This window comes from Telmatherina bonti, assembly GCF_933228915.1.
Source record: "Telmatherina bonti genome assembly, chromosome: 8".
Classification (NCBI taxonomy): Eukaryota; Metazoa; Chordata; class Actinopteri; order Atheriniformes; family Telmatherinidae; genus Telmatherina; species Telmatherina bonti.
Genome location: NC_136626.1, coordinates 15,091,853 through 15,113,922, shown reverse-complemented (window position 1 = coordinate 15,113,922; position 22,070 = coordinate 15,091,853). Strand labels below are relative to the sequence as shown.

At 38.5% G+C, this 22,070-nt stretch overlaps 2 protein-coding genes across 5 annotated transcripts in view; one reads left to right on the top strand and one right to left on the bottom strand.

Annotated features, from left to right (window-relative positions):
* The first annotated feature begins 2,853 nt into the window (after nucleotides 1-2,853).
* usp1 (ubiquitin specific peptidase 1) lies at nucleotides 2,854-12,634 on the top strand. Its single transcript, XM_079245396.1, has 9 exons — nucleotides 2,854-2,901; nucleotides 3,374-3,589; nucleotides 4,541-4,682; nucleotides 7,186-7,287; nucleotides 7,482-7,663; nucleotides 7,899-8,602; nucleotides 8,720-8,878; nucleotides 9,120-9,321; nucleotides 10,447-12,634. The coding sequence occupies exons 2-9, from the start codon at nucleotides 3,420-3,422 to the stop codon at nucleotides 11,219-11,221; spliced, it is 2,436 nt and encodes an 811-aa protein (XP_079101522.1). The 5' UTR covers nucleotides 2,854-2,901; nucleotides 3,374-3,419; the 3' UTR covers nucleotides 11,222-12,634.
* Nucleotides 12,635-12,887: 253 nt separating this feature from the next.
* Nucleotides 12,888-22,070, bottom strand: part of dock7 (dedicator of cytokinesis 7) — a 52,565-nt gene continuing 43,382 nt past the window's right edge. For all 4 annotated transcript variants that reach the window (XM_079245531.1, XM_079245533.1, XM_079245534.1 and 1 more), the window contains 11 exons: nucleotides 21,862-22,054; nucleotides 21,626-21,769; nucleotides 21,277-21,408; nucleotides 20,080-20,094; nucleotides 15,799-15,924; nucleotides 15,614-15,703; nucleotides 15,236-15,472; nucleotides 14,881-15,024; nucleotides 14,693-14,799; nucleotides 14,435-14,602; nucleotides 12,888-13,649 (listed from right to left, as the gene is read on the bottom strand). In XM_079245531.1, the coding sequence (XP_079101657.1) occupies nucleotides 13,607-13,649; nucleotides 14,435-14,602; nucleotides 14,693-14,799; nucleotides 14,881-15,024; nucleotides 15,236-15,472; nucleotides 15,614-15,703; nucleotides 15,799-15,924; nucleotides 20,080-20,094; nucleotides 21,277-21,408; nucleotides 21,626-21,769; nucleotides 21,862-22,054 (1,399 nt within the window). In that variant the 3' untranslated portion in view covers nucleotides 12,888-13,606. The remainder of the gene's footprint in view (nucleotides 13,650-14,434; nucleotides 14,603-14,692; nucleotides 14,800-14,880; nucleotides 15,025-15,235; nucleotides 15,473-15,613; nucleotides 15,704-15,798; nucleotides 15,925-20,079; nucleotides 20,095-21,276; nucleotides 21,409-21,625; nucleotides 21,770-21,861; nucleotides 22,055-22,070) is intronic.

Sequence of the window (22,070 nt, the reverse complement as noted above, 5' to 3'; positions counted from 1 at the left end):
ATGCAGGCAGGCTGGGGGAACCAGGAGAGCAGGAAGAGTAGAGAGCAGACTGAGTAGGATGCAAGAGCTATTGCTTCCTAACATCAGAGTGACTGTGCTGGATACACCCACCTCCTCCTCAAAGTATGCAGACAGAGCAAAAACAGAGAGAAATCCTGTGTGCAGCCTGAGATCTGATCTGACCTCATGTATGCACATGTGAGGCGATGCATACTCATTAACTTACTTTTACTGACGCACTCACACACAAAACTGTCCCCTCAGCTGAGCGGAGCCTTGTGAGATTTGTCTGCCGGGGCTTTTCAGTGGAAACAAATAAACAGCCAGGACTTATCTTTATGCTTAAATGTACAGCTAATGTAATGAATGCAATGCTCTTGGCATGCTCTCAAGCTGTAGTGCTACAAATAGTAGGAGATAAACCAGCAGTGCCCACCCTTGGTTGATGCCCCACAAGTCAAGGAACATAACTCTCTAATTAAGTTGTTTATTTTGCATTTTCACTTCAGGTTTTAAAAGAATTCAAACATCAATTTAAAATATTCCAAGTCTGCTTGTCAAAAAGTGTTTTTGCTGTATGTGAGGGAAGGAATGTGTGTGATATTGAAATAGAAGTTTGAGAAGAGCACGGCATGCATGTGTGTGTAAAGGATTTGTTGTTGAGAGGTAAAGACTTCGGGACATGCTTTTCATTCTTGGAGTGCACCATTCCCTGTCGCTCAACATGCCTTCATTTTCCCACTACTTTCCCCCTCCTGCCAGAGTAGGGGAGGATGGAGGCAGGCTTTTTTCTTTTTTTTCCCCTTGTCTTAGGCTTTGAGCCGCTATACCACCCACCTCTACCACTCCGGCCATGAGAGTTTCATGCCTCCTGGGACAAAGCCTTCCTTGATAAAGGCCAATGTCATTGCTCAGTGCGTGGAGAAAGGTTCTCATTACCAGCCCAAGCTATGGGGTTAAATTCTTGCTCTACTGGCGAAAATGTGGAGACATCTTTGAAATGCAAACATTTACAGCAGGTGCAACATATTCTAAATTATCAAATTCAATCTTGAATCTCAGGTTTTATCCCATTTAAACATTGAAAAATAACTGCATAAATAATTAGGAGTGTGTTTCCAGACATAGAATGCTTTATTCTTCCAATCTACCCAGTGATCACATTCAGTGTTTCTCTATCCTTTAGCATCCGATGTGAAATGAAACAGCCAATTAAAATATGGCTTTCGCTGTGTACTCAGTAGCTTAAGACACGGATGGCAGGCTTACTGGAGAAAATGGTATCAGGAGGTGATGAGGAAAGTGGAACACAATAATCCTTCTTTATAATGCATCTCCTGGTTAGGACTTGGATGGGATGTAAGGGAGCATCTCTAACACACCCCCACCAGCTCTACTTGTTAGATCTGGATAAATCACATCTGCAATTCATTAAGAAACTATCAAACAGCATACATGTCATTCTGGATTCATTTTATACACTCTGACTGAGTTGAGGGATTTGGGAACAGTCCATATGTGAGCGTTTGTTCTTCATCCCAGAGCTGGAGATTGAGGAGATAACCCTTACTGGGGCATAAAAGTGAGGATGGTATTGCAATTGGTTGCAGTACCACAATAAGTACTGCTTCCCCTAAAGTACTCACACTCACTACAGTATCAGCATCTCTGCTGCCTGAGAACCTGAGTGGTTTCTGGAAGCTCGGGCACATTAGCTCAGGTTCATCGATACATCTTTGCTGCTGACCAAGCAGCCACTCTGCAGCAGCAGGAGGAGCAGCAGGAGGAGCAGGAGAAGCGCACATACCGTCGTACTGACAACACAGGCTCAATACATTAATGCAACGACGTGCCTGTCGTTTCATTTCTGTGCTTCATTCGGAAGCTACGGTACTCCCCGTGCCGTAAAAACGCACGCCAAAAACAACACTCTACATCCTTATTAATGTCAAAACAGTGCAACTGATACCGTTAAGCTAAATGAGGATTAAATGGATGCTGTGGGAGCGAGCACATCAAATGGATACAGGTCTCAATGTTTTAGCAGAAAACAGGGGAAATGTAAATTGTATCTTACCGTTAAAATCGTGGAGGCTGACTGTCAGATGAGATGGTCCAGTGAAGATGGTGATGATGCTGCTGGACACTTGAATCTATTTTCTCTGGGTAATGTCGACCCCTGCCGATGAAAGTTGGACACGGCCACACCATGAAAAGAGTTGTTTCTCAATAACGCCTGTCAGAATTATGTCATGCTTCTTTTATGTTGTTATTGGAGCTTATGTACAGCTTCAAATTCCCATTCATGAATTAAAATAGCCATCCCACACAATAAGCAACAATTACGCTTTTTAATAAGGTGGAGAAGCTTAAAAGATTATTTTAAAACGGTATGTGTTTAGGATTCCCTTCCCACCAATAACTCCCAATATTTATTGATTGATTGCTTTGTTTGAAGGTAAAACCCAATAATGTGAATATTCTAGTCTACTGATAGAGGGTCTACGACTTGATGCAGAGTAATTAAAAACTACAAACATGGCGTCTGATACAGGCTTGGAGGGCCTAACTGATTTAGTTGTCTAAATGTAAGCCTGACCTAAAAACAGTCAGTCTTTCTGGTTTTATTTATATCTGTTTTTCTTCGTATGTTTGACGATTTTATTCATACATGATATATACTTTCGGTTACATGTGCTCCTGTTATTTGGACATGTTTGTCAGATCTTTTGAACCCGTGTACATGTTTCGCTGGCGATGTAACGGTCAGCAGATCTTCCAGCAGGAAAAAGCGCCAACTTCTGCTGCACCGTCTGTGTAGTCAAACGTCAATGTAGATGGTTAAAAGGATAGGATATCTGTGGAAATACGTCAAACTCAGAGTTGGAATGACTCATTTGGGTAAGTTTAATAAGGGTATTATCTCTGTATAAACTGAAGAAGTTGGTTAGGTTGAACTAGAAAAAGCGTGCTGCCTGTTTACTCCTCCCACTTCTTCACAACACTGCACCGCGTCGACCCAGTTTTGTTAGTCTTGTCTAGAAAATGTTCAGCAATGTTTCGTTTGCTCTGTTTACGTGTAATCAATACTCCTTAAAGTTAAACAAGTAACGATTCTACTTTTTCAGAAGGAAGTCACCAACAGGTGTCATTAAGTTAGCGCTAGCCAGCTAATATGTTATGTAATGCTTTGATCTGTCGGTAACTGGGTTTCACATGCTACACTATTAACTGCCTGAAAAGATTAAATCATGCTAGTTTGTTCCAGGTTACAAAACTACAGCATAAACTTAAGTGCGTAGTTACGTTCGTTCGTGTTGAGCTCTGATGGCGCCCACTAAAATTAAGACCTGCATTTCCCCTTTTCTACCAGCGAGGGTCGCTGTTGCGTCTCAGTAGAAAAGAGCCACCGGGGTAACATGCCAGGTCTGCAGGGTGAAGATGTTGTGGCGGCGCAGGCGAGTCCTGTGAAGAAGAGCAAACTTTCTCTGAAGTTCTTCCAAAAGAAAGAAACCAAACGGGCTCTGGATTTCTCAGAACCTCAAATAGATGAGGCCAAAACCACTGAACCAGAGGAGCCCGAGGAAAGGTGAGTTTGCAAGGCCACTGTTCACTTTATTATAAGTCAGCAGAACTAATAATACTGCATTGTGACTGTACCTTGTTTTAGATCATGTTTTTGTTTTTTTTCTAACTTCATAGAAAAAAACTTAGTTCACAAGCATAAATTTTCACACTCTTAACAGTTTCAGTCACACAAATGTAGAGACTACAGTCTTTATGAGGCCAAGATATAAATGTAGATGCCACAAACTGTGCCTGCTTTTCTTTTCTTTTGCGCATTTTTTTAAAAATGCATCCCCGTTAAAACAAAACAACTCAAAAACATTTTCATCCTTTTTAAGATATCAGAATAAATAACTCCTTTCATAATCTTACATCAGCTGTTTTTATTGGGAAAAGGACAACTAGACATAGGATCATAGACAGGTGTTCTATAATGGCCAGATATGCATCTAATACCCTTTAACGTTATCTGTAGGATGTTCGCTGTCCTTCTTTTGGCACATTAGACATTAATATTAGCATAAATAAGATATTAAAAAAAAAACATTAAACTGATTTTGTTGACTGATAAGACACAGTTGTTACATTGGAGAGACATGATTAAGAATTGTTTTACCACATTTTGTCAGCGTTATACATAATAACTTTTCAGCACTGATGCAATAGATCAGACTGTTTCAGTATTGTAGCTATTATTGGAGATTGTTTAAGGTCTTTTACTTTTTTATGTGAAATGAAATTGTATTAAGGTCATATCTAAGAAACAAAAATCAATTGGTTTCAGGTTAAAGTATTCTTATATAGTAAGTATGTAAAGTAGGTTTTATTTATATAGCACCTTTAAGCACAGTACACACAGATCAAAGTATTCTTATATAGTTTCAATTAATATAAAACCCTGAAAATAACCACAAAATTCAAACAAACAACTACCAGCCAATAAGTTTCTGTTTTCTTTCTTTCTGCTTTGCAGCTGTGAGCAGGTGGTGTATGGTCCCACTCCCTGTCCAGCATCACCTGGTATTCCTCTGCCCTGTGAGAAGAGAGAGAACTTGGTGCCATTTGTGGGGCTTAACAACCTGGGGAACACTTGCTATTTGAACAGTATCTTACAGGTGGGTCAATACCATACATAGAGGGAATTATTACAAATATAACACTTTAGATTTAACCCTTTTAAAATGCTCATGTTTCACAAATGTATCAGTATTTGATTTTCCTTATTCAGCAGCGTTCAAGGTGCACACTCAAGTCCACATGTCTGTGCAAAACATGTTACAACAATATTGATGCTTTATGTGACAATGTTTCAAAGGTCCAAGACAGCTCAGTTTTTAAGTTTCATAAAAATGTTCATTGGGGTTGAGGTAAGGTGACTGGAGGAAAGTCTGTGTCAGCAATCTTTACTCTTCTTTGGGCTCTTTCAACATTTTAGTGCTTTTTTACTCTGTGTCCTACAGTTTTCTGTATATGAACACTATTATTGTCATTTACAAGCCTTGTTTGCCTTTATCATTTATTCCCTTTTATTGTGTCAACTAAAATAATACATCACAATATCTGGAATCATGAAACAGGTCTGTTTTTCCTAAGGAGCAAAAGCATTTGCAACACAAGAGGTAATACCTGCAGAAGACAAAATGGCTTCTCTGAATACTGCGAAATGTTTGAAGTCACAGTCAAAGCAATGTTTTGTGTTAGAAGAGTTGAAGATAAGTGGCTGCTCTGCAATGTTTGCTGTTTACCTAACTGCAGCACACTGTGTGTCCATATCAGCTCATTTTAGTTTATCTGAAGAGGCAGTGTTTGGTTGTGAAGACACAGACAGGCACTTATATGATCTCCTGTGTTACATCTGTTTGCACAGTGCGTCTGTAGCTGTGGTGTCATATGTCAGCTTTTGTTTGGAATAAGATGTCCTTCCTTAGAGGAAAGAACATGCAGTAAAAGAACAACACTACCTTAAGGCCCTAACTGCACAGTAAGGTGACATCTTATGCATTCAAGTGGTCCATCATTTCATAACTTGTATTGTTGTTGTTCACTGTGCTGATATAGTGATAAATTTATCACTTAAAAAAAGCAGAAAACCTTCACATGTTGGTTACTTGTTTTAAACTGGTTTCTGTGATGCAGCATCACAGAGGTGGAGGCACAGTCAGAGCAAGAGTAGAAAACATTCCAGTTTGTTTGTCAGAGCCAAGCTTCAAAAGATGATTGGGCAAAAGACTTACTTATCACCTTTAGAAGATGGAAGGAATCCATGCATACCCAGAATTTTACTGGAAGCACTGCCCTGTGGGGGTCATTCATTCATTCATTTTCCAAACCGCTTAATCCAATTCAGGGTCACGGGGAGCTGGATCCTATTCAAGCTGGCTTTGGGTGAAAGGCAGGGTACACCCTGGACAGCTCGCCAGTCCATCGCAGGGCCCTTTGGGGGTCATGTGCAACCTAAAAGCAGCATAAGACTCATTTCCTAAAACTATGCACAGTATAAATATATGCATAATATGATTAATCTTCATGTGATTTTCCTTTTTCAAAACACCAAATGACTTTCTCAGCTATTTATATCTGGTCATACAATGTAACTGCCTTCATGACAGCGAGCTTAGTCTCAGATAGCAGGCAGTTAACTTTGACCAATCAGTTTATCCATCGTAATGAACTGCTGCTTGAAATCTCACTATATTTGGTTTGGTGACGGTGGAATAAATTTGAATGAACTATGAGAAATTTTTCAACTCCAGCTCTATTCCTGTTGGTTTCAGATGTCTTATCTGTGCAGCATCTATAATCGCTAATAAATGTTGCAGGTTGTAACTAGAAAATGAAAATGTTTGCCTGTTGAGTCCAGTGAACCTGATACCTCCATGTTGCTGATATTGTTAAATAGAAATAGCAGAAACTCAACAGGCCAGAGCTTTCAGAAATATTAAAAGCTTCTAAACGTGAGTTTGTATTAAAACTGGGTTATGAGTCACATTTTATGTTTGTGTCATTTAATGAACTTATAAATGAGAGAAATTTATCAACAAAATTTTATTCATGTCTGTGAACTGCAATGTTGCCATCTGATTGCGCATGCATTTTGTAATTTGTTAGCAAGCAACCCATTTATTGTGTTTAAAGAGGCTAGTCCATCATTTTCAAATGTGATGCTCTGAAATGCTGATTAAAAATGCATGAATTTCATATTCTATATTAATAAAATAAGTAGGCTCTTTTTTATGCAATCAATGGAGAGACTTCACCTTTTTGTCACCGTTACACTTCTTGAGTGCTAACAAATTGCATGAGTAGCATGATGATGAGTTCCACTGTAGCAGCCATTAACTCCCGGTAGCTTGACGGGAAATGACATGAAGCAAAGGCTGGGACTCGAACCCTGGCTTGCTGCGTGGAGACGCTGTATCTTCTGTATATGAGATGGCTGCTCAACCGGCTGACTCCAGGATCATCACTCTGTCTCCCATTCTGTCCTCTATGCATACAAGCCGAAGCAGCTTGCAACCGTCTCTTACTAAAATAAGAACTGTAAAAACGCTATATATATTTTTTTTTTAATATGTTTTGTTAAAAAATATTAATCAGATGTTACATTTTCTTCTACAGGTTCTGTATTATTGTCCAAAGTTCAGAGAAGGCATAAAGAAGCTGTATGATATCTCCAAAAGAAAAGACAAGCCAAAGGCTGAAAGCGATAAAAATGAGGAGGTTGGTCCAAAGCAAATGGTTCAAAATGCCCTCAACACAATTAATTCAGGTGGATGTAAATAGTTATTTAGAGTCTGTATAGTATAAGAAGATAGTTTTTAATGTTTTTTTTTTTTTTTATGTTCCACTGTAATGTGATTCAAGTGTTTTTTTTGTTGTTTTGTTTTTTCAAACTTTATGCTTTATTTCTTCAGACTCAAAGCCAGCCGTCAGATAGTGTGTCTGAGTCTCTGCCGGCTCACATTGAGCTTCTCAGTAGCTTCAGCAGTCTGATCACGTCAGTAGAGGAGCTGCAGTCCAGCATCCTGCTCAACCCAGAGAGCTTTAGCGAAGGGGAGCTGGCCACTCCGCCGCGAAAAGTACTCAACACGCTCAGGTAATGCTGCCGTGAGTTTTAAATGCCATTTTAATCGCAGTTTTAGCTTTAATTGCATGATCCAACACTCTTTACAGAATGATGAGTAATAAGTTATATTTTTTCTGATTTTATAAATGATATTAAAATAAACTTGGTGGCACACAGGGAGACTAGGTTTTTGTTTCTTATATCTGATCTTTTAAATTGTTTTGTTTCTTCCTGTTTACTTATCACCTGTGCTTTGGCATTGCAGGCAGCTAAACCCCATGTATGAAGGCTTTCTGCAGCATGATGCTCAGGAGGTTCTGCAGTGTCTTCTGGGATACATTCAGGAGGCCTGTGAAACCATCAGGAAGGAGCTGGAGTTGGAATGGGAAGAAAGGGATGATGGAGAAGTTAAAGTGGAAAATGGCATTCATTCAGTCGGCACTTGCTCCGAGACAGAATCCAAGCCCCTCACAGACGAGGATGGGCAAGTCAGCGGCAAGAGGAAGAGCGACACTGAAGTAGGAAATGCCAAGAAGAAACCAAAGTCTGTCAAGTCGAAGAAATCTGACACGGCGGAGGAAAACATCTGTAGAAACGGTCCTCTCACTCGTTCCAAGAGGAAATCCTCCAGTGACATCCCAGTGGAAAGCAATCAGAGTAAGGATGAGGAGGGGGTGAAGAAACTCAATAAGGAGGGAGGAAGCAAAGAAGGCAAAGGTGAGAATGCATGTAAGGAGACAGAAGGGAAGAGGAAGAAGAGAGCTAAGCTGAGCTGGCTGAGACCATCTGGAAAACAGCCAAGTATTTTTTCCAAGTTCTGCAGCGTGGGAAAGATCAGCTCCACATCTCAGAAGAACCAGAATAAAGCAGAGCAGGAAAAAGGGCCGACAGATGGGGGAAATGAAAAAGCTGGACAGGAGCTTCCCCTTCAAAATGCAGCTGGAGACCAGAGTGCACAGAAACACAAAGGTATGTGGCGAGGAGTCAAACTTTATTTTAGTATTTTTTAGCAAAGAAATCCAAAAAAAAGTTGATGTGTAACTATCAGTCTGGATCACCCTGTGTGTGTATTTCTGTTTGGTTCAGAGGACCTGAGCCTGATGGAACAATTGTTCCACGGTCGGTTAGTCCTGAGGACTCGATGTCTGGAGTGTGAGAGCTTCACAGAGCGGAAAGAAGACTTCCAGGACATCAGCGTCCCGGTGCTCGATGACCAACCCATCAGCCCAGACAACCTCTCTGAAGGTGAGGACATGTATATGTTGTAGATGTCAGTGTTCTTACTCAGGAAAGGAATCGAAACAAAGAGTTTATTTAAGAAAGTAATTATTTCAAACGATTTCAGAGATTTTGCTTTTGGGACCGTCTTTATGATGTGTACTGCTTCTTATAGAAAAAATAATGACGTGCTTGAAATGATCAGCCTGAGAAGTAGATCTCACAGAGTCATGACAGAAAAATGTACTTTATTCCTTTTTATTCCCAGTTTCACCGGACCCCAAGCCAGAGCTGAAGACTCTAAAATGGGCCATTGCTCAGTTTGCTTCAGTGGAGCGGATTGTTGGAGAAGACAAATACTTCTGTGAAACCTGTCATCATTACACAGAAGCTGAGAGAAGTCTGCTGTTTGACAAAACTCCTGAAGTCATCACCATCCATCTGAAGCGCTTCTCTGCCAACGGCTTGGAGTGAGTTCACGACCTTAGAGTAAATCCAGCATTTCAGATGTGCACAGATGCAGTTGTGAAGTTATGCTCAAATAAATGTGAAGTAGAATTTTGGTTTTGAGGTTATAAATTATAATCTAATGTAATGGTGTATTTACAATTGTCAGTCAGTACTTTAGCACAGTGGAAATATCTTTCAAGATGAAACTTCCTGTAGCAAATTGTTTATCAAGAGAAAGTACATTTACAAAGCACTGGTTATATACAAGCCTTTTTAACTGTAGAGTCACCAAATTTCTTCATGATGTTGATAGAAACATGACATTTAGTCAAAAAGAAATCTGAAATACTCACCTTTTCAAAGAGGTTTGTATATTCAGTAGAACTCATTTGTTTAAAAATGATTACATCGAACAGTATATCTTAGTAGAATTCAAGATTATTCCTTTATTTGTCCCACAGTGGGGAAATTTACAATGCAACAGCAAAAAAAAACAAAAAAAAAAAAAAAACAGGAAAAAGGAATCAGAATCATTTTTTAATTTAATTAACTGTAAGTATATCTGTACAGAGAGGAGTGTGCCTGAGAGTTTACATATCAGAAATGTTAACATTCCAGGTATGAATTCAGTGCAAAACAGTGAAAAATCTCATCAGAGAAGTATTGTATCATGCAGAGTCAAGTGATAAGTCTGTTCTGTTTGTTGTGTACTGGTCTGCAGACTAGCTAGTAGTATGTTTGTTGTGTAGTCTGACAGCAGCAGGCGGGATCTGCGGTACCTCTGCTTTAGACAGCGTGGATGGAGTAGTCTGCCCAGAGCAGTCAGTGTCCCGTATCAGGTGGGATGTGTTGTTTAACACAGATGACGGCTTAGGCAGCATCCTCATGTTTCTCACCACTTCCAGCAAACTGTTCCATTAAAAAAATGGCTGATGCTACCACAGAGTCATGAAAGGTCCTCGGGAGTCTGATTGTAGCTCGTGTTCCTGTCTGGGATATGCGGAGTGTCATGTTTGTGTCTCTAAAAACATTAAGAAACATCTTTATAGTGATTATTCTCATGAATATCTGCCAGCTTCCTAAATGACTTGTGGCGTTGCGTTGACCTCTTCCCTCTGTCTCATCTTCCTCTGTTTTCCTCACAGGTTGGACCCCTACGCTGGCCTCTCTAAAGTAAACACTCCCTTACAAACACCTTTAACTTTGTCGCTGGAAGAGTGGTGTACAAAGTCCTCATCTACTAAAGGGCAGCAGTATCAGCTGTTTGCTGTGGTCATGCACAGTGGCGTCACCATCAGCAGCGGCCATTACACCGCCTACATTCGCATGTCTGATCTAAACGACGTGAGGTTCTGGCTGCGGGACAAAAAAGAAACTGAAGTGGAGAAGGAGGAGAAAGAAAGCAAAGACCTCCAGAAAGATGGAGCTCCAGACTATGATGATGGAGAAGTGTCTTTAAGCCTGAATGCACGGGGACAGAGACGTGCAAGTTTGGCTAATTCTAAATCAGGGCGTAAGAAGCTGTCAGAAGGCGGCGTCGGACTCTTGGGAGGACAGAGGAGTCTGTCTAGTTATGAGCTTAGAAATGGCAGCAAACAGACAGAAAAAACAGGCAGCAGTGGAGTCGCAGAGAAATCGAAACGGAGGAAGACAATCAGTCAGAACACTGAGGCTGGGCTCAAAGAGGAGTCGGATGCTTCAAAGGAGACTCAAGTTTCTGTCTGTGGCGGGATGGAGGCCTCAAAGCAGCAGGCTTTGAACAACCTGTTGGAATATGAGGGTAAATGGCTGCTGTTTGATGACTCCGAGGTGCGTTTGTTTGAGGAAGAGGATTTTCTCCGAGCCTGCTCTCCTGAAACGTGTTCCTCGTCAACACCTTACCTGCTGTTCTACAAAAGGGTGCCTGAAAATGGACTCTAAAAAGAAACATTGGCCTTTTGGCAACTAAGACAGATGCCAAGTGCCAAAAACAAAACTGAACCATCTTAAGAGGTTATTTAGGTTGGTGGGACCAAGATCTTTTCATTGTACAAAGACCCTTTTCATGGAAACATCTGCATACAGAGTCACGCTTTATAAGGATCTACATTTTTACATGAGGGAGGCCTGCTTTTGGAGGAGGATGTTGTAGTGTTTTTGTCTGTACTGTAATTTCTTTGACACTGGCTTTAATACTCCTGACAGTCTGTACTATGATTTTTTTTTTTTTTTTCTTTCAGAGTCATAGTTCGGCTTTGTTGTCTAAATGAAAAATTGCAGCAATTAGTTTAGTTGTGGTTCTTTGTTTTCCTGATTATTGATGCTGAATATTTGGACGTTTGCCTTATATTTTCTTAACAGTTTGCCCACCTTTTTTCCCTCTCAAATGATCTGTGTAGTTTACACCGGTGCCTAAATCATGGTCCAAATCAGCTGTCTTGTTTAGGTTGTGATAAAGGAACCTGCCGTATGGACTATAGTTACATCAGCAGCAGATTTCTGAATTATAGTTGAGACAATCCTTATAAAAGGTGTTGTTGGAAGAGTAAATGGTTGTTTTTTGTTTTTTTTTTTTATTATTCAGAGACTATTCAGCTTGCTGTCAAACAGCTCTTCAAAGATTTTTTTTTTTTTAGAATGAATCCCTTGTTTGTATGTGCATCCTGGGATATTAAACGTGAGCTTTGTTTATAGCTTCACTTCAGCTGGAAGTTTGTTGGCGTGCTAATGGAAAAAGTCGTGTTAGAGCTTAGAAACATGCCTACACAGCATGCTCCCGCATCACTTACCGCCACTGTTTTTTCATTTTTACTGAGAACTACATTTTTAAAGAGAACTTGTTTCATTGGATATGTTCTTTCTTACAATTGCCTTCTTAAGCTAAACTTTCTACTGAGTTTAGACCACCTGATTTATGACACTGATTAGGGAGAAGTCTTATTACCTTGGTGGAGTATGGAAACATCACCTTTATATTCCATTCTTGATATGTTAATGGTTGTGATGCCCTCTTTCAAAGATCAGCCCAAAATTCCTCCTACACGCCCCAGCTGAGACTGCCCGACTTAAAATGTTTTTTTTTTTTTTTTTGAAAGTTACGATATATTTTTCTTTAACCCTTAAATGTGTCCCTGTTAATCCTAAGTCTTTTAATAAGCAGTAAATATATGCTTGTTGAAAGACCTGTGGCATTCGCGTAGCTTCCGGCACCCCAATAAGTTTTTGTTCATTATTGTTTGGTCACAATTTGAGTGTTTGACTTACTTATAATTTAGCTTTTCTGAGTAACATTTTACAACTTACTTCACAGTATACACTGAATGGATTTCTTTGGAATTTCACTTGAAGATTTCTTTAAATTTAACACAACACTCTGTCAGTGAAACCGGCCCATCCAAGCTGTAATGTTTGTGTGGGAGGGTCCACACTAGAAGCAATAAAGTTTTTACTTGTACACCCTCTCCATTGATACTGGCTTTCTTTCCATTCATTTTGTCCTGTATTGCTTTGTTTTGGTTTTAAGTCAGCAAAAGAACAAACATCTCACCCAGTGAACATTAAAATATTTATTTAGTAAAATATTTAAAATAAAACAAACTACATAAAATTATACAAGGATGTTTGGAGTACCTAACTTTAAAACATAGTTGCTTCAACTAAAAATGATAATAAAGCATCATGATAAATACTGGTACATTTTTTGCATGTTTTTCTTTTTCCTCCCTCGACTTTAAAATACATAAACTTTCAAGTTGTAAAATGCATTGCTACACCATAATAAAAAAAAGTGCACACATTAAATTGAATACAGCTTTTGACACATCGTACATGATTAAAAAGACACCTTGACTTTTAAAATTGTACCTATTCTGTAGACACTGGTAAAAGAAAAAAAAAATGACTGAAAAAAGGATTTTTGGCACTTGAATTGTTCTTGGAGCATTCTTCATATTCAGTCTGACTGCTCACAGCTACGTTTCTGTTGGGAGAACGTTAGCTTTTTCTTTAGGGTAGCATAGGGAGCAACATCCCTGCTGGAACAAATACAACCACAGAACTACGAAATGTCAAGGTATCTATTTAATCTCAGATCCACTTGTTCGCTTTGCTGATTGTGTAACAGTTTGTAAACAAATTAAGACACTGGAATGACGTACCAAGCTGCAACTCTTAGCCTTCCTTTTCTTTTTCCCTCCCAACATGCTTTCCTAAACACTTACCACCATCCAAGAAACACTCCTATTTACACTTGAGAATAAATTAATATTGCAATTTGTGTCGTCTTTGTGTAGGACAATGTGTGTGCGAGTGTATTTATCTTCATCTTCAAATATCAAGCTTGCGAAGACTCATTCTGCTGAAGGAATCTCTGCAAATGTAGAAAAAAAGATATTTTATTTACTATGAAAAAATATCCGCCCTTTAACAGTTATAAAGATTATTTTTTAGATTTGTTGTCTGACAACTAATTTTTTTCCTGGTTTGCTAGCCACTCATGGGCAAATTTTTTTTTTTTTAATGTTTTTTTTTAACCTAATTTGCATGCATATACGTGAACTAATGATTCAATAAATGGTTGTAATCTCAGGCGTATTAATGAAAGCTGGATTCCACTTTACCTGTAAATGCTAGTTAGCTTTCTTCTAATTGGAATACAGCCCTCATTCACACATGTGCTTTTTTGTGTTCACTATACTGATATTGTGTATGTTTGTATTGCGACAGTATGTTTGTACACAGTGCAGCTCTAAACGTAACATATTTTAATATAACTGCAATAAAACAAATATGAGATACAAATGCATTTGTGTGGAAAAAAGTAGAAGTAAAAAGAAAACAAAAAAATAAAACAAAATGGATGGGGATCAAAGTGTTTTCTAGTTCTGCTTTGCTCACACCATCCTAATTTACTTCTCTTCTGGAAAACGGCTCGAAAAATTTCTGATTGACAAAAACATAACACACAATGTAGTCTGAAAACTACCTTATTAAGCTGTCCGTTTGCTGCATGATCGTTACGGAAGCAAAAACAAAGACTCATTTAAAAAAAACATTCACAGAAAATAATCAGCTCTCACCTGGTGCACACACACACACACACACACACACACAGACATAGAGAGAGAGAGAGAGAGAAACCATGTTTTATCCTACCTGTGTGAGTTGACCTGCAGGACAGGTTTATAAAGCTGAGGGATCTTCCTGTTGATGAGGGGCTGCAGCGCCTCCTTCAGTCTGTGGTAGTTCCTCTCCAGCTCCCTCTGGTACTCCTTCTGGTCTGGTCCAATCAGGCTCTTGTTCTTTCGAAGGGCATCTTCACACCTTTGGAAGGGAAGTTGGCACAGTAGTGGCATGTAAACACCCAGTCAATGGTGATAAAGTATGAAATACCCCCACCCCCCCACAGTGTACCTCTTAGTGAAATCTTTAAAGCACAGTCGTAGCTTATTGTGGTGTCTGTACAGCTTGGAGTCACTGGGGATCTCTGACAGGAACACCTGAGCTACCTCCAAAGGACCCTTAGAGAAACACACAATCTGTTTAGTATCAAGCTACAAAGTCACTTTTCTTTTCGCCTTTCTTATTTTGTTTGGTGTCACCTGGTTTACAGTGGTGCCCACTGATCCTTGAAGCACCATCTGCAACATTTTGGCATCAGCAGGGTCCTGGTGGGTGGCAAAAGCCAACTCCTGCGTCTTCTTCTGCATGTCTTCTATCGCCACCTCTATGGGTGTGGATATAATCTGCAATACAACAGTAGAGTGGTACATTTCTGACCAGTGTACGAGCCAAATGTACACATCAGCCCTTTTGATCATTTTTATTTTTATGGCCAGTAAGTAGTCAGACAATTTAACAGAATGTTACTCAAGTTTCCACCAATGATGCCGCTTTGTGGTAACGGTAACTCGCCATCACCTTTTCCTGTTAAAAGCGTGTGAACTGTTCACCTACCTCTTCTTTGTGGATGATGTTGATCCGTGTCTTAATGTAAGGGAAGGCGTGTGAGGTGGTGAGGATGGTCTTGCGCTTAAACTGTTCATGCAGGTCCCCGTGGGCCCTCCCGTCCAGGGTGAAGGGAGTACAGTAGACAAAACGACGCAAGTTGTAGTTCTTGTCAAAGTAGGTGATGCGGTCCTTCATCTCATACGTGTCGAAGTACGGTTCAACATATGTAATCTGGATGAATGCCTGCGGAAATAAAGAACATATTATATATATATATATATATATACATATATACATATATATATATATATTTTTTTTTTTTTTTTTTTTTTTTTTTTTGACAACACCATGTGCATTGATATGTGTGCCTCAGTCAACACTAACCTTATTGGGGTCTAACTTGCACTTGTCTACAGGGTTGGAGTCCTTTATGACTTCTACCTGGTCCTCTCCAAATCGCTCCCCATAGAAACCCTAAAAGCAGAAACAGAGATCATTGTTATGTTAACATATATACAGGCAAATAAATGAATTATAAGAGAGCATAGAGGCTGCATGCTTGAGTTTACCTCTAGCCTGTGAGAGATTTCAGCCAGCTTCGTGATGGCAGGTTCTTTGTACACATACTCCTGCTCGTCCAAGTCGCCAAATTTTGAACCATAAAATCCAACTCTGAAGTATGTACCAAACATCCTCTTCCCATCCTGTGAGCAGAGGAAACTGTTACATAATATCCTCGTTAAAATTAAAGAAAAGAAAAAGAAATGATGTGTATCAACATACGGCTTTATCCCAAACACTGGACAGAGATGATGCTTTAATCTTTGTTAGCTTTTTTTTTTTTTTTTTACTGGATGACTTGCTGAGGTGTTTATTGATCTGCACTGATGGTTGTCCATGTAGAAGCATTTACATCCCATCAGAAGACATCTTGGCCACTCTTGGCTTTCCAGTTTGACCAGTGATAGCCATGAAAACTTGTATATTGTATAAAGTCATCCCAACTATGTTAAATTAATACCATCAAGCACAGGAGGACAAGTTAAGTTGTAGCAGTCTATAAAAGGGTCACTGACAGAAACAGAGTGAAACAAAGGATTCAAACACTTTTAAAAGCAAGTTTTCCAGTCTTTGCAGCCTTCATTTTAATTTTTAGTACAGCACTTTGGTCCAGTGCGGTTGCTTCATTTTTGTTTTTTTTGTTTTTTTATTTAGAATTTATTTCGAACCAAAAGAAAACATTTAAAAAGAACAAATAATGGTGACAACAAACAAAACGAGCTTCTTAAGTTTGAAAAGGGTTTTGGAAGAAGTTGAGCACTTTTCTAGTCCAAAACCACTTTATCAATGACACCGTAAAACTTTCACAGCATGAAAAAATAGTAACACACATTAAATTCCATTACAATTAAACTTTAACAGTATACAGTCATAATACACACAATAAATCATAAAATTCAATATACATTGCTTTTAAAAGATAACCCTATTTGCCTCATAACCTTTAATTATATAATCTTTTAATAATTTGTTTAAATTTTCCTATTGATTAACATGATTTTGTTTACTGCAGCTGTTCCAGAGCTGAACTCCTCTTGTAGAAATACAATGGAGCTTAGCATTTGTCCTCATAGCTGTTTTTTGTTTTTTGTTTTTTTAAATGGATATTCCTCTCAGACCAAATATACTCTCTTAACTGGAAAAGCTTTTGGACGCTACTGGATAACTGATCATTTTTAACTTTGTAGATAAGTTTAAGTATCTTAAATTTTAATAGGTCCTCAAATTTTGACACTTTCAACTTAATGAAAAGAGAATTGCTGGTGCTGTGTAGATTTAATTTGTTATTATTTTTATGGCTTTTTTTTTTTTAAGAAGACAGAATTTAATGTTGTCCTGTATGTGTTCCCCCAGACTTCAACACAATATTTAATATATAAATAGTATAAAGAAACAATATAAAACAAACAATGACTTTAAAAAAATTAACTTTATAAAGAACAGAAATGATTTTTCATATATTTGACTTAATATAGTTTATATATTTCTTCCACCTTAGTCTTTCATCGATCATTACACATTATATAATAAAGCACTTTATTAAAAATGCTGCATTTGATTTCATTAGTTTAAAACATTTTGCTTCTTTTCTGTGGAGCCTTTTGATAAGTGAGCTGAAAGAACATGTATAGAAAATTTGATCTGATAAGTATTTTGTTGGTCCTGAAAGAGAAGATTCATTTGTAGAAGTTGCAACAACACATAAAACAGCAAGATTTTTTCCATGAAATGAGCAACCTCCAAATCATTTACCCATCATAGAGAACATGGGACAAAAAGTGATGTAAAATTAGACAAATCACCTTGTTCTATGCAATAAGTACTCTGTGCCGGTTTAATAAAATGTAATGATAAATGTACACAAAAATATCAGGAAAAAATTGTCAGCATGTCAACAGCTTCTAGTTGTTTTTCTTTTCTCTTTTTTTACAGTGTTGATGAGATATATATGAAGGAACTACTAAAATCCACAGACTTGCCAGCAAATTGTACAATCTTTAAATATGACATCTTCATAAAACAAAGCAGCAAAAAGGTTTAAAAAAAAAAAAAAGACTGAACATAACACAGCTTACAGTGACACTAAGAAACAACAATCCAATTTATCTTTCACATTGCTAAAAGGAAGCATAATAAGAATAAACCAATGCAACCCTGGCACTTTCCGTGCACCGTTTTAAAATGTATCATTCAGAATTATCTATTATCTATCCAACTTCTTCTATCTATGTTTACTACACTTTAAGTTAAAATTATTCTACATTCACTGGTCCTCTGCATACTGCTGGTACTACATACTGGGCTGTTTAAATTTTTTCACTATTAACAACAAATCTTTATCTGCAGGCATCCTCTTAAATTAGCTAAAGAAATAAAAACATAGGTGCTTTATGTCCTCGACACAGATACATACATATACAAATATCCATCCTCTACATTTAAATAAGACACAGAGGAATAAGCCAACTGTGAAGCTCCAGGTTTATAAAGCCCCCAACAGATGGAAGGGTTGCAAGTTTTTATTCATGTAAAAACAGCTAAATATTAGGTTAGATCCTGAAGTGTTACGACAACCTGGACTAGTGCATATTATGAATAGTAAAGTTATTTTTCATAGAAACACTGTGCTTTAAGGGAGCCATGAAACACTACACATCACAAAAAAGGAAGACCCTCCAGCAGAGAGAAGCTGTATGAATGGTTCAATCTGAACCCTAAAACATGTGGGTGTAAATAAAGAATCAAATTCAGGGGGAAAAAGGAGCCGTTTTGCCTTTCTGTGCTATTTCAACTTCAGCATGTTGCAGACCATCCATTAAGACTTTGGGAAATTGTGTCAACTTATAAAAAAAAAGAAAAAGAAAAGGAACACTAAAAAAACCAACAAAAAAAATAATAAGAATTATTATTGCTCTGCATAAACCTCCAACCAGTAACTCTAAAAAAGTTAACTGGTTTCCCAATGTAGAAAATATTTAGCTCTGTATGGATGTATGCCTTGTTGATAAATAGAGACTTGTAGGAGTTTGAGGGGCAGCTGCAATGTTTCCAGTACAGGATTATGAAATAATCATTTAATAAACACATCACCTGCTGATTAGAAATAATAATTTAAGCATTATTTACGATACCCTGAAAACTAAGGAACTTACCAAAAGACACAATTAAGTAAAGTGGAAGGGAAGGGTCGGCAACCGGAGAAATAAAAAGGAGAAAACAGAACAAATTTTAATCAAGATTGGGTCTCCCCAGATAATTACAAAAGCAACACAAACTAACAGACAACAGCAAAAATATCTCCATTGGTTTTGAAAAAGAAAATAAACCTGGAAAAAAAAAACAGACATGCAGGTTGTGATGGAAAAACAAGAAAAAATAAGATCCAAAAAAGGTCCACAGCCCTCAACACACCATGCACTCCTAGTGCATTTCCAAAGGAAACACAAGAGTTCTATCATATTCATGCAAAAAACCATGAGAACTCATGTTAATACTGTTAACAAGGACAGAATGGATGAAAAATAAACAGGGATCGATTTAGTTTTAATTAGTAACAGAAAGCAGAATAGTAACCAAAATCGCAGCGGATGTATATCAAGTAACCATGAAGTTACTGTAAGCTGAAACCGCTTGAGTGGGGGGAAAAAAATTTAAAAATTAAAAAATAATAATAATAATACACAAACAAAAAGGGAAAAAAACTCGCTGCTTTAGACAAATGATATAAGCTTTGACTAACAGTTTGATACAATTTAGTTACAAAAAACTTATTAAACTGTGTCTGGTAAGAACAATGAGGGGGCTAAGCTAATAGGCACTACTTAGTGGTACTGAAATCGAGCCCTGTGGATGAGGATGAGATGAAGTGTGACAGCAGATGGTGCCAGTCAATAAGTGCGTTAACTGACACTAGTGGACAGACAGAAGATGAGAATGGGTAACGTGCAGATTGTGCAGGTGATGCATTCACATAGACTTTTGTCATTAGTGTCACACACCACAGCTCCCATGCACAGCCTGTCAGCTCTGCCACGTTTTTTTTTTCTCAAATAACACAAGCTCCTCTTAAAAAAGAAGAGGAGGCGAGGAAACGGGAAAACAGGTAGGATGTTGCTGATTGTACAACAAGTGTCTCCAGTGAGGCAGACAGTTTGCATTGTCTGCAGATGTTAATGGACTGGATGTGTGGAATAAAGCAAAGAGAGCAACAGAATGCCCACAGCTGGCAAATGAAAAAATACCAAAGAAAAACATGAGCAGGGCCAAGCAGGAACTATTGGACCACCTACCTCCCAGCCAGTACTCTGTGTAACAAAGAAAATACAGGACATGTGAACAACAAGACACATACGGCCCCCACCACACAGACACGGTGTGGTACACACACAGGATGACAGCTTTGAAACTAATCCAAGTCGGCAAGCTGGAGAACAGAGCATCTGACTTTTTAAAGCTAATTATTATTATCCTAAAATAGTAAGCAGTAATTATACAACCACTGTAACCATGCCAACACTATAAAATTACACCAATAAGAGTCACATAATTGCCACTAAAGAAAAAACTTAACTGGGGTCACTTTCAACAAAATAAGTGTCCGTAATCATATAAATCAAAAGCAAAAAAAGGCATGCCAGGAATCAAACATATTGGAATCAAAATGATAGGAACATCATGAGACACAGTGTGCTAGATGTCATTACTTGTGCCAAGATTATGGTGAATGCAAATTCATTTTTGCTCCTTAGATTAAGTCAGCGGTGCCCAAGTCCAGTCCTCAAGATCTACCATCCTCCAAGTTCTAGACTGAATTTCACATGGCTGATTTTTTCTGTCTGCCTGTCATTGGACTCTGCAGAGGTCTGATAACAAGCCATTCATTTCATTTAGGTGTGCATCTAAAAGCTGCAGGATAGTAGCGCTCACCTTTCGCACCCCTGGACAAAGATAGATTAATGGGAGTATCTTAACTCTCAGCAATACTCCATTAATATTAAAAAGTCTGTAGCACCTCATGTAAGGACCTGTCTTCAACTGGACAGTCCACTCCCTATGATGTCCTCTACTGTTTGATTTTGTGCTTGTGTTGTTCTCACTCTCATATGTAAGTCGCTTTGGATAAAAGCATCTGCTAAATGACTAGACTAGAATAAAATAGAACAGACATAGTTAATGAACTTATGCAAGCGTGTATATGGAGGACTGATGATTTCAATACTCAACATCTGTTTTTCTTTGTGATTTTGATTTTGTAAAATGTGCTTCAGTAACGACTTAGAACAACTTTCCCAAAAAACTCTTGTTCGATAAATATAAATATGGAAAAAAAAATTGTACAAAGTAAAGGATAAAAAATATTTCAATAGCAGCAGCCAGATAAGGACTAGTGGTGGGTTCACAGTGAGAAACACTTCTCTCTTGCTACATAATATTCAGTGTTAGTTTGGCAGCTCCAACTAGTGGAGAATGCTGTGTTGTGTATTTACCTGATGAACAATTTTGCTAAAAGCTTCCTGTAGTTTACCATGAATGGTGGCTAGCTTCTTTGCATCTCTGTTTGCTTCATGGATTGGAATCAGTACCTTGTACACTTCATTGACAGCCTCATACATGCCAGCCTGTGGGGGGGGGGGGGGGGGGGGGGGGGGGGGTAAATAAAAGACAAGATAGAACTCAGTTTTGTTTCCAAGCATATCAGATTGTTATTTTAATGAAACATGTCAGCATTCCATAATGGATAAAATGGGTGAAATTGGTTTATTCAAAAGTGAAAAAGCTGTTTGCTAAAAGAAACTCTTTTTGCAACATCCGTTCAATTAATCCACCAACTCTCACCATGGAAAAAGAGGCAGCTGCCTGCTCCAGGAGGCCCACCAAACCAATTTCAGTGAAGTATTTCCCTGAGCAGATACCCTCCTCATCTGGTGACACCACATCATCAGAGACTGCGGATTCCTCCAGCACATTTGAAGAGATATTCTGCAGTACACAGCATATCAACACAGGCATCATCAGACACTTACTGGGTGTAAACGGTGTGCTGAACACATTTCTGCTAGAAGTGGGCTTACCTGGAAGGTGACGCAGCCAACAGGAAGATACTTGCGATCCTCAAGCATGCTGAGGTATTCTGCCACAAGAGCAGCGCTGTGCACCAGACACTGAGCAGCTTCAGCGTGGTTGTTTCTCTCAGAGTGTTTTCCAGCCATGTTCTGGAGCCATGTCAGCCGTAGGTCTGGAGAAGTCTGGTATCCTTTTGCAATTCTAAAGTTAAACACAG